General features: G+C 43.4%; 1 protein-coding gene across 4 annotated transcripts in view; it reads left to right on the plus strand.

Annotated features, from left to right (window-relative positions):
* ARHGEF12 (Rho guanine nucleotide exchange factor 12) overlaps positions 1-13,493 on the plus strand; it is a 77,437-nt gene that overhangs the window by 25,356 nt on the left and 38,588 nt on the right. For 2 of the 4 annotated variants that reach the window (XM_013187181.3, XM_066981374.1), the window contains exons 2-4: positions 6,699-6,722; positions 7,387-7,475; positions 9,075-9,131. In XM_013187181.3, the coding sequence (XP_013042635.3) occupies positions 6,699-6,722; positions 7,387-7,475; positions 9,075-9,131 (170 nt within the window). The remainder of the gene's footprint in view (positions 1-6,698; positions 6,723-7,386; positions 7,476-9,074; positions 9,132-13,493) is intronic. The other 2 variants (XM_013187183.3, XM_066981375.1) reach the window with 1 other exon arrangement.

Here is a 13,493-nt window from a genome sequence, read left to right on the forward strand (position 1 = left end):
ACAGTGCAGCAGCGCTCCTCTGTCCAACACTGCTGCATGTGTGTGTATACGTACGTGGATTTTAAAGCTCTCAGAGGACCTGTCCTTGTGACAGAAAGGTGCTGGCACTAGCACTGCTGGACTGCTCTTTCCCTATAGAAATACCTTCCTTTAGAGCCCTGACCTTCTCTTCTTAGGCCATCAGAAACCTGCTGGCTTTCCAGACTTGCAAAAAAAGCATCATTTTTCCCCTCAATTTTTAACAGAATTGATCATAATCTCACTTAAATGCTGAACTCAGCACTTCTGGTTGCCACAGCAGTGGTCTCTTGCATTGATCCACCAAGAAGCACGTTGATGGGCCGTGTGGGCTACTCCGTATCTTCCAGCCTAAAAGGAAAACTAAATAGCGCGTTCTAGTTGTGTGTAGAAACACTGATGGGCCAGAAGAACAAAATACAGCATTGACCAGGATGGAGGCATCTGCTGATGCTTTCTTAGGGCCAATCCAAGCTGCTGGGAACGTTGAGAAGATGGAGAGCTGTGGGGTCAGCCCAAGAAGATACGAGCTTTAGGGGCTCTCAGGCCACTGCTTTATGGTTCCTGGGTTCCTTCTGCGAAGGCAGAACTAAGCCTGCTGGCAAAGCTGTCAGTAATCTAAAGCTAATAATGCCACGAACGATTCTTCCATGAGTCATTGCGTCAGCTGTGGTTGTTGCCTTGGACTCCTACAAAAATAACATGAAAACTTTTATTGCTCAGCTCGGTTTCACCTCCTTGTGCACTTGCTATGGTTTTAGGCTCCATACGTTGGCTCTGGGTGGTCCTGGGAATCCGTTTGGTTCCCTCCTTCACTTGGCTTTTTCGCTACACCTTGTGTTGTGCTCTGTTGTCACCAGTCTGCAGTTGTTGTTGTGTTTTTTGGTTTTTTTTGAGGAAGAAAACTGTTTTCCTGTGCTTATGTCCTTTGATATGGGGAAGAGATGATGGTGCACAAAGCTGCTCCGTAAGTGGGTTAATGCCGGGGTAAACAGACGCGGTGTGTTGAATCGGTGGTGTCCACAGAATAGCTGCTGTGGTTGCAGCTGCACTTTGTGGGCAGTGCAGGGAAATGGCAGACTTGTGTCTGCGTTTTTTCTTGGTTGCTAATAGTTGCCCACTTGCTGCATCTGTGTTTCTCTCGATCCGCCTGTCATTTGCTATCTCATCAGTTCCTTTTACTCGCCCGCTGCCCTGTACAGAGCGCGTCTACCCCTTTTTGTTGTGGCAGAAGACTGCCTTTAGCTCTATATTAAGGTCACATTGGTACTGCTTTTGTTCGGGTCCTGTCAGCACTCTGCCACAATACCTTTCTCAGGGCTTTTAGGCCCAGCAAACAAGTGGCTGGTGGCTATGTGCGTCTGCAGACTGGGGGAATATAAATATACAGACGTTTTTTGTTTCTTTCAAGATGCAATTCTGAGAACTACCTGTGAAATGGCAGTTCAGACATCCATATTCACTGCACTTTCAAGGCACTCCTTAAACCTACTAGATTTACACAGAAAATGCAGCCTTTTTCTGTCTGTTATCAGTGCAGGTCCAACCAGGGCATCAGAAATAAAGTCTTGTAGGTACTGAGGGGAGCTGCATGCACTGGATGTGTTCAAAATCAAGTTGTGAAACCAGTGATGTTCAAGTGAGCAGACTTCAGTCCTTCCATTACAGGATCTCTTTGGGTACGGATGAGGAAGAGGAGAGTAGAATCCAGCTCTTCTTCCCAGAAATAGAGGGGGCAGCTGCCCAATTCTGTCACCAGCATCCATGGAGGTGGTGCTAGCAGAAGGCCTCCCACTGACTCGTTGCTTGGTGAAAACCTTCTGAAGTAGGGTGATGTAATTTTAAATAGCTATGGTTTGGGGCTTTTATTCAGGGGAGGATAAGACTTAGAGTTAACCTTTAGTTTTCCTCTTCTCTAAGTGCGTGGGCAAAACGAATGAGCCTGTAATTATTTCTCATCTCTGTCGGGTTTGGGGTAGTTGGGTGCTTTTGCTGCTTTTTCTCCAAACCCAGAATTCTCTAAGAGGGTTGGTCTGTAACGAAGCAACGCCCTATTTAAATGAAACTAATAAAGCAATGAAGAAGCTTCTATTGCAACTGTTCGTCTCCTAATTAAAGATTAGTTCCGTCAAGCAAGCAGTTTTGGGCTGTTCTCTTTTGTGTGGGTTTCACAATATTTCTTACTCATCTCAGCACAACTTGTAGTAATTTATACTTCCACTGAAATACACACAAGCTTAATTTCAGGCATGTGAGTAGTCCTGCTGAAGTAAAGGGAACTAAACTTAGGCACATGAATAAATATTTCCAAGGTTGAGGCTCTTGTCTGAATCTAAATATTTTTTTCTTTGATCAGGTTTTGAGATAGCAAATACTTGAAATCTAGTAATATGTTAGCATGGGAGGGGAAAAAAAGGCAAAACAACAACAAAAAACACACCAAGAAACCCAACATGGTTATCTGAGTGCTGTGCTATTTATGGTCAGATATATTTTCAACCTCCAGGGCTGGAATGGAATGCTTTGTACTGCAGGGAGCTGGGAATCCTTCCTCGCTCTGGTGTGTTTTGACACACTAGATCTTAAAACTATCTTTTTCTGTCTTGGCTTGAAGGTAGCTTTTAGGCACCGGTCCAGTACTGAATGGTGCATGCATGTGTGAGCTAACTTGGAGAGGTGTAATTTTTAATCCACAGTGGTACTAGTTGTAGGTATATTTTTCTCACTTGGCTTTCCGGTAAATAGATTTTACTAATGCAGCATGACTAACAAGACATACTTTTAGTAATTTGATGCATTTAAATTGCTTAAATTATTTGACCCAGTATTTTAAAAACAGAATGTGACTTGGCTTTTAATTGTTCCTGGTATTTGGGAGTTGAGAGAGTGGAACAACTTGTTTGAAAATGTGCTGATGTTCATCAGTTATCAGACAAAATGTCTACAGGGTTTTATCATGGAGCCTAAACTTGCCAGCTCGATCTGGAATTAAACCTCCAGCTGTTAACCGCGCCCTGCCGTGCCTACAGCCTGCGTGGTGTTTACAGAAGTAGGTGAAATCCATTTTATACATTATATATGGTGCCGAATGAAGTAAAGCAGCGAGGGGAGGTTCAGTACTACTTCCAAACGTAATGCTCTGTCCAAGTGAAGGTCAGTGGCACTGGGACACAAATAGCTGTGGAATAAACTCATGGGGGACGCTGTTGTGTACTTTGTGCTCCGTTTATCCAGTGGCACTGTGCCATAGCGTGCAAGTGATGTACTATCTGGGAACTGAGGGACATCTTCAGCCAAGAAATGTCAGGTAGCGTTCTGCTAGGGCTTGGGGAAGAGAAGGGGAACTTCTCCTGGCTAGCGCGGTTTTTACAGGTGTATTTATAGTCTCAGCTGTATCTTCTTCCATCTCTCATTTCTGTGACTTCACACCTTGGTGGGCTGGGGCTATTGCAGGCCTTGGAGGGGACTTTTCTGGGGGTCTTCACCTCCACCTCAACCAGCCCCTTCCTCAGCTGTGGGCTGCACCCAGCACCTCCATGGCCACGCTGGGCGCAGAATTACCGGCCGTCAGGGGACCGGGACCTGCCTTGGCCTTGCAGGCGCTGGGACCGTGACCCACTGCCGCTGGCCTCCCCACCGCCGGCCTCCCTCCGCCAGGGAGCGGGGCGAAACTGGGGAAGCTGGCGGGCGGCCCAGGGCCTCCAGTGCTTCCCAAACCTCTCCCGGCCTCCTCCGGCCCGCAGCAGGCCCCGGGGGAAGGCTGAGCCGGGAGGCAGCCAGCGCCGGCTCCCAGGGGCCTCCCTCATGGGCCTAGGCCCGAACGCTGCTGCCTCCCTCATGGGCTTAGGCCCAAACGTCGCTTTGCTCTCCAGCGCTATCGCCGGCTGGTTGTTCCGTACCCAAAATCCTGAGGGCGGCTGCAGCCTTAGAAGAGGAAGCTGCGAGGTTTTGGCTCTTGCTCAGGACTTCTCTGCTCCCCGTTCACGTCAAAGCGCAGGAAGAAATCCTGAGGATTTCAGCCGGGGGAAAAAATACAGCTTGAAAAAAACTTCAGTGTTTCCTTTATAAATAACGTCTACAGCTTGTGTACAATAAGTTGAAACCTTGTTCGTAACTTCTAGACCTCGAAAATACATCATCTGCACTCGGTGCTTGAACACATAATAAATAGCTCTGAACCAACCAAAACAGTGCAACAGGGAGCTAATTTTACTTTGTTTGTAAATGGTTTCTTTTGCTGTAGGAGCTTAAGCCTGAAGTTCTGGGTGCTTGATAAGGAAGCCTACGGAATAAAAGTTTTCCCCCATCAAAGCATTTGTTAGTGGTGTTAGGAAATTTTTATGCAACTCACAAGCGAGTGCATTAGATTTAAAAAAAAAAAAAAAAAAAGTATAATCTTAACCATCTTTCCCTGCCTTTGAAGGGATGATGGTTTGTCTGCCCCTGGATTTCTTTGTTTCCCTTTCTGCTCTTTGAAAGCGACGCTCGGTTATTGCTGCATCTGCTTACCGTGCGGCATTCAGGCCAGGCCGGGTTGGCCTGGGATGACTTTTGTTTTCTTTGCTTTGGGATTCAGGCTGTCTGTCCTGCACAAAGCAGTTCTTTGCTGACCGAGATCCGCAAACGGCAGGGCCGAGTGCTGGGGCGATGTGGCTTTGCAGGTGGAGCAGTGCGAGGAGAGGCTGCGTTCGCTGCACCTCGCTTATTTGAATCTGTGGATTTCCCAGCTCCTGAGGTGAAAATAGTGATTCCTGGCTTTTTGTGGGGGAAGAGCTCCAGCGCTTCTGTGGAGTCTGGGTGCACCTTTTCTTTAACTGATAAACTTCTGTGCTGCTTTACCTATCGGTTCCTAAGGCTTATATGATCAAACCTGTCTGTCCCCTTGGTTTTGAAGCCGTCGGTGCATTTCAGCTACATTTGCTTCTGCTCTCTACGAGGTGGCAGGTGTCTTGCTGTGCGTAGTTATTGTCAGGAATAGGCAGCCACCACTGCCACTGTCATTTGAGTTTCTTTTGCCTAGTGTGTCATCAGGTGCTCACCTCGGAGTGCCTGGCGTTCAGCCTTGCGTAGGGGCTTGGCGCGTGTGAGCTGGCCAGTGCTTCGTCCGTCCGCAGTTAAGTTGTTATTTGAAGCGAGGGATTATGCTGGGTGCTTCTTCTGTGTATCCAGTTCTGTTTTCCAGGTAATTGGGAAGGAGTTAGCAGCTCTGAGCCTGTGCTGTTCCCGGCTGGGCTGCTCAGTGCGGCACCGAGGACAAGAGGATGTGAGGTGCTCCTCCTTGGAGAAAGGAGCCTAAAACCCGAGGTGTGCGGTTGGGGCAGACTTGTGGGCAGTGTTCGAGGCATCTGTAATGCTCCAGAGCGCTCCTGGGGAGCGGTTTGCTTCTGCCCATTGGAGCAGTTTGGTTGGGCAAGGCCATCGCTCAGCTCAGCTGGACGTGGTTGGAGGTGGTGCCTTTGGGAGCGTCCTGCTCCGATGGCAGTTTTGTTCTCTACTGCGGGATATTGTTCTTTACTAAATAGGTCTGCTAAAAAAAAAAAAGTCATTTAATGCCCTGTTAACTTCTGTGGTATTAGATTTGTTTTTACTTGAATCTCCTCCTGACCCTTACCTCGTTACGTTTTGGAAAGCCTATGTAAACAGGAAAACCCAAGTGCAGTAAGGATAACTGGTGTGTGCGTGGGGAATTACCAGCTACAACAATTGTAGATGTACTCATTTAGAACAAAAGGTGATCTGTTCTTTTTTCGTCAGTACACATACAGGTCTAAACGTCTGTATTGCTTTCCAGCCAAAGGACCTGAAAAACGTTTAACAAGTAGCAATGGTGCAGCTAAATTTCTGAAAAGTTTTAAGAATAAAGAGTTGCTTTATAAAAGTAGAGGTTGGTACCTTAATTTAGGTGGTGTACACCTTGCTCTGTCATTTTTTTGTGATAATTCAAGGGGAAAATATCCAGGTTTTATTTGTCTTACTTGTTTTTGTGTCTTACTTATTAGTTGAAAAATTCATGTACACTTCTGCCTCCCTTTAACTCAGAGTTCCTGTTGCTTATGTTCTTTGTGCGTCCCAGAAATAATATTTGGAAGAGTTAACAGAATTTCAGCTTAACTTTATGCTGCTGTACTTGTCTCAAATTTGGCCAAGTTCTTAGTTTCATGAAAATAGTTAGAGGTCTTTTTAGGAGATGTCAGCATGATCTCCGATATTCCTGGACACCACGGAACCCACGTGGGAGGGACGTAATGGGAATGTCACAGCCATAGGAGAATTTTCAGTGGGAGTTTGGGCTTTCATAGATACCGGGACAAAAAAAAAAAACAAGCTATGTTAATTTTTATTGTATGGAACTAGTTGTTGGGAGAGGAAGGTGATCCATGAGCCACTACACTCTAATGAGAAAGGCCTACTGGACACTGGATTTGGCGGCACGAATTCTGCTTCTGTTCTTTATTCTTTTTGAAACCTGAAGCATCTTGATAGTTTTTTGCCTAGTTGAATCAATGAACTAATAATTTGCTGAGGCGGAAGAATAGAAAAGCCTTGGTTGTTCTCTTCCGAAGACGTTACAGAGGAGTAAAATAACTTTGTATTTAAGAATAAATGTTGTTATCAAGCATAATATTGAGAACCAAAAAAACCAAAAACAGTTCATTAAACTTGTTGTTTCTTCTTTTCAGGTTTCCTCTCAAAAAACCTACAAGGTGAGTAGCTGAAGTTTAACTGTTTATCTGTATTACAAGTTATGGTACAGCATTTTTGAAGGAGGAATGCTTCTAAAGGAGAGCAGCGTGGGCAAATGTAGGTAGAAGTACCCAGTATAGATGCAAGGAAATTAATATCCAGATCAGGACGAGATGCCAAAAATACAGTTGGTGCCGTGCTCAGAGTGCACGGCATAGTGTTACCGTTTGCTTTTGTTACGTACCCTGGTGGGTCATCTTACCTGGGGCTTCAGATGGGCAGAGAAACAATGCTGTGCGGGTGCATGATGTGCAGACACTTGCTTCGGGGGGTGTGGGGTGGGTATTCTAAGTCTTTAATTTTTACATCTGTAAACATTTACTGTTTGGTGGGAGAGGAGGTGGAGTTAAGATTTGAGGAGGTTTTTCAGTCTGTAACTATTCTGAGGGAGACCATCTTTCCCCTTGACCACACTCTGGGAAGAAATTCAGAGGTGAACCTACTGTGTACCTTCTTATCTAGAAGATCTTAGAGGTCATTTCCAACCTAAATGATTCTGTGATTCTATGATACAAATTTCATGTCAGCAAACAGAACTAGTTAAGGTTGTTTCCAGAACTAGTTAAGGTTGAGCAGTGATTTTGTGGCACGGTTGTCAGGATCATTTGCTTTGCTTTGACACAGACACGGCAGCATTCTGAGCAGAGAGTCTCCAGCTGACAAGAAGCAGAAGGTTGAACGCTGCAGTAGCACACACGACTTCGATCCGACAGGTAAAGTCTTACAACTTCACAGCTGAAGATCTAGGCTATGATTTGGAAAGTGCTGGGGATCGGAATGAAACCGGTTTTAATGGGTCAACAAATGTGGTTTTTGAGAGTTGTGCTCTTCTGTGCTTGCAAAGCCCTTCGGAAGCATGCAGGCATTGAAATGAATACCGGCTTGCTTTTAAACGTGCTCATTGGCAAAGTAGCTGTTAATTATGCAAGAATAAACCTAGATTAGTGGTATCAGTGAGTAATTACAACTACTTCCTCTTTCAGAAAAGTTAGTCTGAAATTTCAGGAGGCGAATACTGTAATTAGTTGTGAGTAGTTCTCTGGCTGGTTTAGTAGAAAAAAGTGTGAAATCTGAGACCTTATAGACTCGACTAGCTCTGGTATTCCTTGTAAATTTTTTCTGAAGTTTAGTGGATTTTGAACCATCTCTGTAGAGTGAATTTGTGCTTTCCAGCATGATGTATTTTAAGATGAACTTCTGTTTTTTAAAGGATATGCTATCCTATTTTTTAACCTTCTGAAAGGTTGTATCTGGGTCAGCTTGGTCAACCTGTCCAGTGCTGTCATGGAAATTAGGATGCATGCAGGGATTCTTCCTTCCCTCTGCGAAACACTAACCCAGTGACTACTGTGTGTGTTCATGAAATGCATGACAGGCTCTTGCCTGAGCCTCCTGGCCCCATGCAATGTGCTTTTTTCATGTCTGTGCATTCTGCTGTTTAGCCCAGTGATTTCCCTGGGGCTTGTGGAAGAGACAAGAGTTGAATCTAAAGGTTGTAGAACTTGTAGAATGTGTTTTTGCACAAGGCATTTGAAGCTGATGTTTATAAACCATCCTGTTCGTTAATGTTTCCTGCCACTAGCTGTGCATGACTCCTTCCTAGTGTGCACAAAATAAATTAAAATGGGCTTTTAACATTATGTTAAAAAAAAAAAAAAAAGTCCTTTAAGGGAGAGAACCTAAATTAGCGGCTGTCTTCTTTTCCTTAGTCCTTGGGAATACACAATGTAAAATTATTTTGGTTAGGGGAGGTCTCAGGCTCTGAAGTTGGTTTGCAGAAAGAATTCTTCAGAAGTAAAATTCAGGAATCTTCTAATCTTAAATTGATAAAAGTAATTCTGATTCAAGAGCTGCTACCTGGCACCACTATTACAACGGTTATGATCTGGTCTAACAGATGAACTCTGTACTGTAGCCTTCATAAAATTCCTTTCTTTTTAAGGGGTAAATTCAGAATGCTGAACCACTGTGCATATGTTTATTACTTACTCTGGAGATGAATGTTACCAGAGTTTCTATGCTTGGACTGTTTTTTATCCAGAATATTTTCTGTAGTTCATAGCCAAGAACTTCTTTTATTGTGTCTCAAATTCTGTAATAGATTCTTTGTGGTGTTACCTGTGTCTTCATGCTTGTATTATTCACCCCCTTATTCCAAGTGTTTCGCCTACGTTTTGTTCACATCCTATTTGTGTTTTGCACGATTTAACCTAATAAATCAGTCTGTGTTTTTCATTAAGTTTTTTTTTTTTCTCATGTTTGGTCTCCATATTTTCTATATCTCTTTCTCCTTTTCTCCTGCTCTCGTGCAGATAGCTCCTCCAAGAAGACAAAGTCTAGTTCGGAGGAGAGTAGATCCGAGACGTATGGTAAGCTAAAGCAGCCGCTGCAGCATTGCACCTTTGCAGTCTGCTCCATGCTTTCTGTCTGTGCACCCGAGGCTTTTATCCTTTACGTGATCCGCATGGTTGGCTCTGCAGCAAGGAGTGGGAAACTGGGTTTAAATGTTGCTTCAGTGTATCAGCTTGTAGTTCTTGTAGTGGCTGGAAACTAACCCGTACATGGCAAGCACGGGCTGGCACCTGTGTTCTCCTGTTCTCCGTTCCTAACTGGGGAAACCTGGTGGGCTGCTGTTCTTGTTCTTGGAGATCTTGTGCCACCGAGTATTTTTGGCATTGCGCAAAGACACAGCTTGTGCTGGACTCCAGCAGGGATTCTGTAGTTGGAGAAAAGTCTGTGTCTTGCTCTAACCGTAGAGGTTAATCTGGGTGAGCTGGTAATTCGTATTTTGCATTATCTGTAGAGGATCTTTTATCAGTTTCTTTGTTTTTTCCACTTCTGTGAAAAATAAATGCTTGAAAATAATTTTTAAAAATGTGAGAATATGAACTTAATCATTCCTCGTATGAATTTAACCATTCTCCATTCCAAAGAGGGGGTGACTTCCCTGGTACTCCTGTATTACCGTGTATTACTGCGTAGTGAGCTTGTAGGCTGGAACAAATTGGCGTATAACAATTTGGGACAGGAGTAGCTCCACGTCATTATGTTGCCAGCACACTTTGGCTGGTGCAGCTGGAAAGAATGTGTACCAAATGGAGCCTGTTTGCTCCTCCGCCCTTCTTCGCCTTACATCAGATATGTCACGTCTTTAGACTGTGACACTCTCTCCGTTCTAACTTTATGTTAATGACTTGTTGAATTTGTGATCCCTAAAGAGATCTGCACTCCTGTCTTAGAAAACTCAACGTTGCAAGTTTTCACAAGTTGGTGGGTGGCCTTTTGAATCCTACCAGCTTCTAAGACCCTTGGACATAGACTGAATCTGGCCAGTACTGCCACGTTTCATGATTCTAAGCTTGTTTGTCCATCCAGCCATGCTGGCTTTCATGTCCTTTCCTATTTTGTTCTGGTATTTAAAATAGTCTGTGATACCTTCTGATTTTTCTCTTGTTGATAATTTTGCTTGCTGCAGAACCTTCTGCGGGCTTTTGGACAGATGCGCTGACTCTTCGAGTATCAGTTTTATTATTTCACTAGAATAAAACTGCCAGGTGTTACTGTGAACCAACTTCTTAAACCAGCTATGTAACACAAAATGATGCTGTCATAGTTCTGATTGTAAGGAACTTTGAAAAATAAAAGCAAAACAAGCAACAAATCTGTAGAGTTCCTTCTCAGCCACCATAGGCCCGTTAGCCCTTCAGTTGGCACAGCTTAGGGAGGTGTGGTCTGTGCCTTCTGTCAAAATGAGATCTCTTAACTTCCCCTGGAATTTTGAATCGCACACATTTCTTATTAAAAACAAACCGACCGACCAAAACCAACCAAACAAACAGGAGTAATATGACAGTTATGTTCCTCAGGGTGTGAGACTTCCACAGAGACTGTAAAAGGTTTGGAGAGAGCTTCGGTAGACCTGGAAACTCATCCAAGAGACCTGGCCTGCTGCAGCTGATCTGTCTTCCTCCTCAGAAGCAATGAACAAAGAAATGACCCACTCAGAAAGCGTATATTTTAGGATGATGTTTCTGATGAGCTTATGCTGAAGCCCTGACTAGTTCTTCCTTTCGCCGGGTTGATGCTGGCTAAGGACAGCGCAGGTTGACTAGATCCCTATGGCGTGAACCTTCATTAAGTTTTGCCTAATGCTGCTTACCCATAATATACTGGAGGTGCTGTCAGACTATTCTAGTTTAATTACAGGAAACATTTGGTATGCTTAATGGAATGTATCTGTGTTTATACTTCTCCCTCAGTCTGTACAGTGTCCTGGTTTTTCATGTATGGCAGAAAGAAACATGACTTCCTAACTTAAGCCTCCACTTCCCCCAAAGTTTCCTGCAGATGCTCTATCCATGTCCAGTATCTATGGGAGCAGTTTCCACTCATCCTTCCTTTCCGATGGCCTTTTCTGTTGTGGACCTTGCCCTGCCTTTTGTCTCTACCCTCTTCTTTTCCCAGGTTCTGTGGTATGTGTAGAGAGGTTTGCTGTTTGCTTTGGAAGGGACCAAAATATTTAAAGACCTGCAAGTGGAAATACTGTACTGATATTTTTCTTGCTGGTGACTGGATGGTAACTGGCTCTTTTTTGGCTAGCCCTTGGAAAGTGACTAATAGAAAAGTCTTGAATGACAGCAGAAAAAGGAGGTGTGACTGTGTGTGTTTGTTCTTACCTCTCAAAATTCTTAACTAAGGAGCAATAGGCCAGAATTTGAAGAATATAAGTGGCTTGGCTGGGGAGAGGGGTTAGGTAGGGAAACTGTTCTGATAGACAGAAGTTGATTTATAGCCATATCAAACTTAGAGTGAGGTATTTTCTCCCATAAATCCAACCATCTCATATCTGTGTACTCAACAAGGTCTAGCTGATGAGAAGAGAGATTGAGTGTAATTTCAGGTATGCTGTAATTAACTAATTAGTGCTATAACCATCCACAATGCTTGACACCTCTTTCTTGAAATAGAATTCCCGTCTCTTAAACAAACTTGAAAATTGATTATAGCTTTGAGGGTGAGAGGTTAGATATTGGTTGCTTGCTCCCTAAAGATACCTTCCTTTATATTTACTAATTATAAGTTTCCAGCCCAGATGATAGACTAGACCTTCTGCATACTCTTCCGCATGTTGCCTCCAACTTTGGGGGAGGTTTTTAGATCTTTTTTTGTTTTGCAAATCCAGATTTTGCCCCTGTTGACATGTTTTTAAATCGAACCCTAGAGAATCCGTCCTTACTCTTCCTGTTTTGTTCCTTGCAGTTCTTGTCAGCCTTGTGTCTTTATTTTGTGACCATTTTTCCAGCCTCTTAAAAGGACTCTTGGGAGCCCCTCATCGCTCCCCTTATAATAGCCAGAAACGGCTCGGAGTGCAAGGGGCACTCGACCACAGGGATTGAATGTGTCGTTGCCATGGGAGCAGATAGTCCTATTTTTAATGGTTAAAATACATTGTTCTTTTCTTCTAGAAAGGTTACCAGGCTTTGTTTTATGAATGGTTTTCAGTGCCATTGTTATTAGCAGCCTTATCAGGCCATTATATACTGCAGTAATTTCCAACAGTATAGTTTTTGCTCTGGCTTTACATGACTTCTGTTACCAAGTTAGTGGAAGAATCTGAAGAATGCTGCAAATATGTCATTTGGTATGAAGAACGTGGTGATAACTCGAATGAAGTGAAATTCAGAATTTCATCCGATGAGAAATTGTCTTTATAAAAGCCGATAGTTTTATTTATTTTGTGGAGCAGGGTTTCTGGAAATATTTGATGGAAATAAAGCCTCCCAACTGAAGTGAAACAGTTGGACGTTCTCAAAACCCCAAGGAGTTTGTTTTTGTTTATTGAATGATTCATTTCAAATCACTATATTAAATTGCATTTTCCCATTGTGGCCTCATGCCTCCAGGGAGGTTATAGTTCACGAGGCTCCTCCCATGCAGTGTCCCACACAGTTTGATCAGAGGAAAAGCCCCATTATGTTATGGGAGATGTAATTCATGGCTCCGTTCTCTCTTGTGAGTTCGGTTTTCAGAACAAACTCCTGCTGTATTTGTTATGCCCTGCTGGGGAAATAAAATTTCATATTTAATTGAATAGCTTCAAAATATTTAGGATCCGTAGAGAAGAAGGTGAATGATCTCTTTAACTGAAGAAGTTAATGGAGAATCAAAATGTATGTCGGGACTGCTGAGACAGTCATTTTTACCATGATGTGTAAGTGACCTTGAGAACCTGTGACGTTACCCTTTGCTGCTACCCAAAAGGCTCACTTGTGAGGGGGTTGGAGAACGGGACACAACGTCTCGGAGGGAATAGTGCCACCTACTGAGGAGTTGATCATTTTAGCTTTTTCTCTAATTCCTTTTTTCTGAGACTGGTAATTTCTAACAGCTTTCACTTCTAATCTTAAACCTCTAAGTACAGCTAGCAGCAGCTAATGCAGTTAGCTGCTTTGCTGCACTCGTGGCTTGAGTAATCGACAAGTTTGGGGAATTGCAATATGCATGAAGATGAAAAAGGATTTTAAAGATTTTTTTTTTCTACAAAATTTTATGAATCCACCCAAAATACAAATGTCTTTTTTTTTATGTACTTAAAACATAGTCGCAGTGATGTTTCCTTATTTCAAGATACTGTCATGTGCAAGTGAATATGGGAATAAGAGAATTATTGATTTGATTTTGAATGTTGTCAATGATGAGTTCCTTTGTCCTTGTAATTTTTCTTAAGCTTC

The sequence above is a fragment of the Anser cygnoides genome, chromosome 21, assembly GCF_040182565.1.
Source record: "Anser cygnoides isolate HZ-2024a breed goose chromosome 21, Taihu_goose_T2T_genome, whole genome shotgun sequence".
NCBI classification, from domain to species: domain Eukaryota; kingdom Metazoa; phylum Chordata; class Aves; order Anseriformes; family Anatidae; genus Anser; species Anser cygnoides.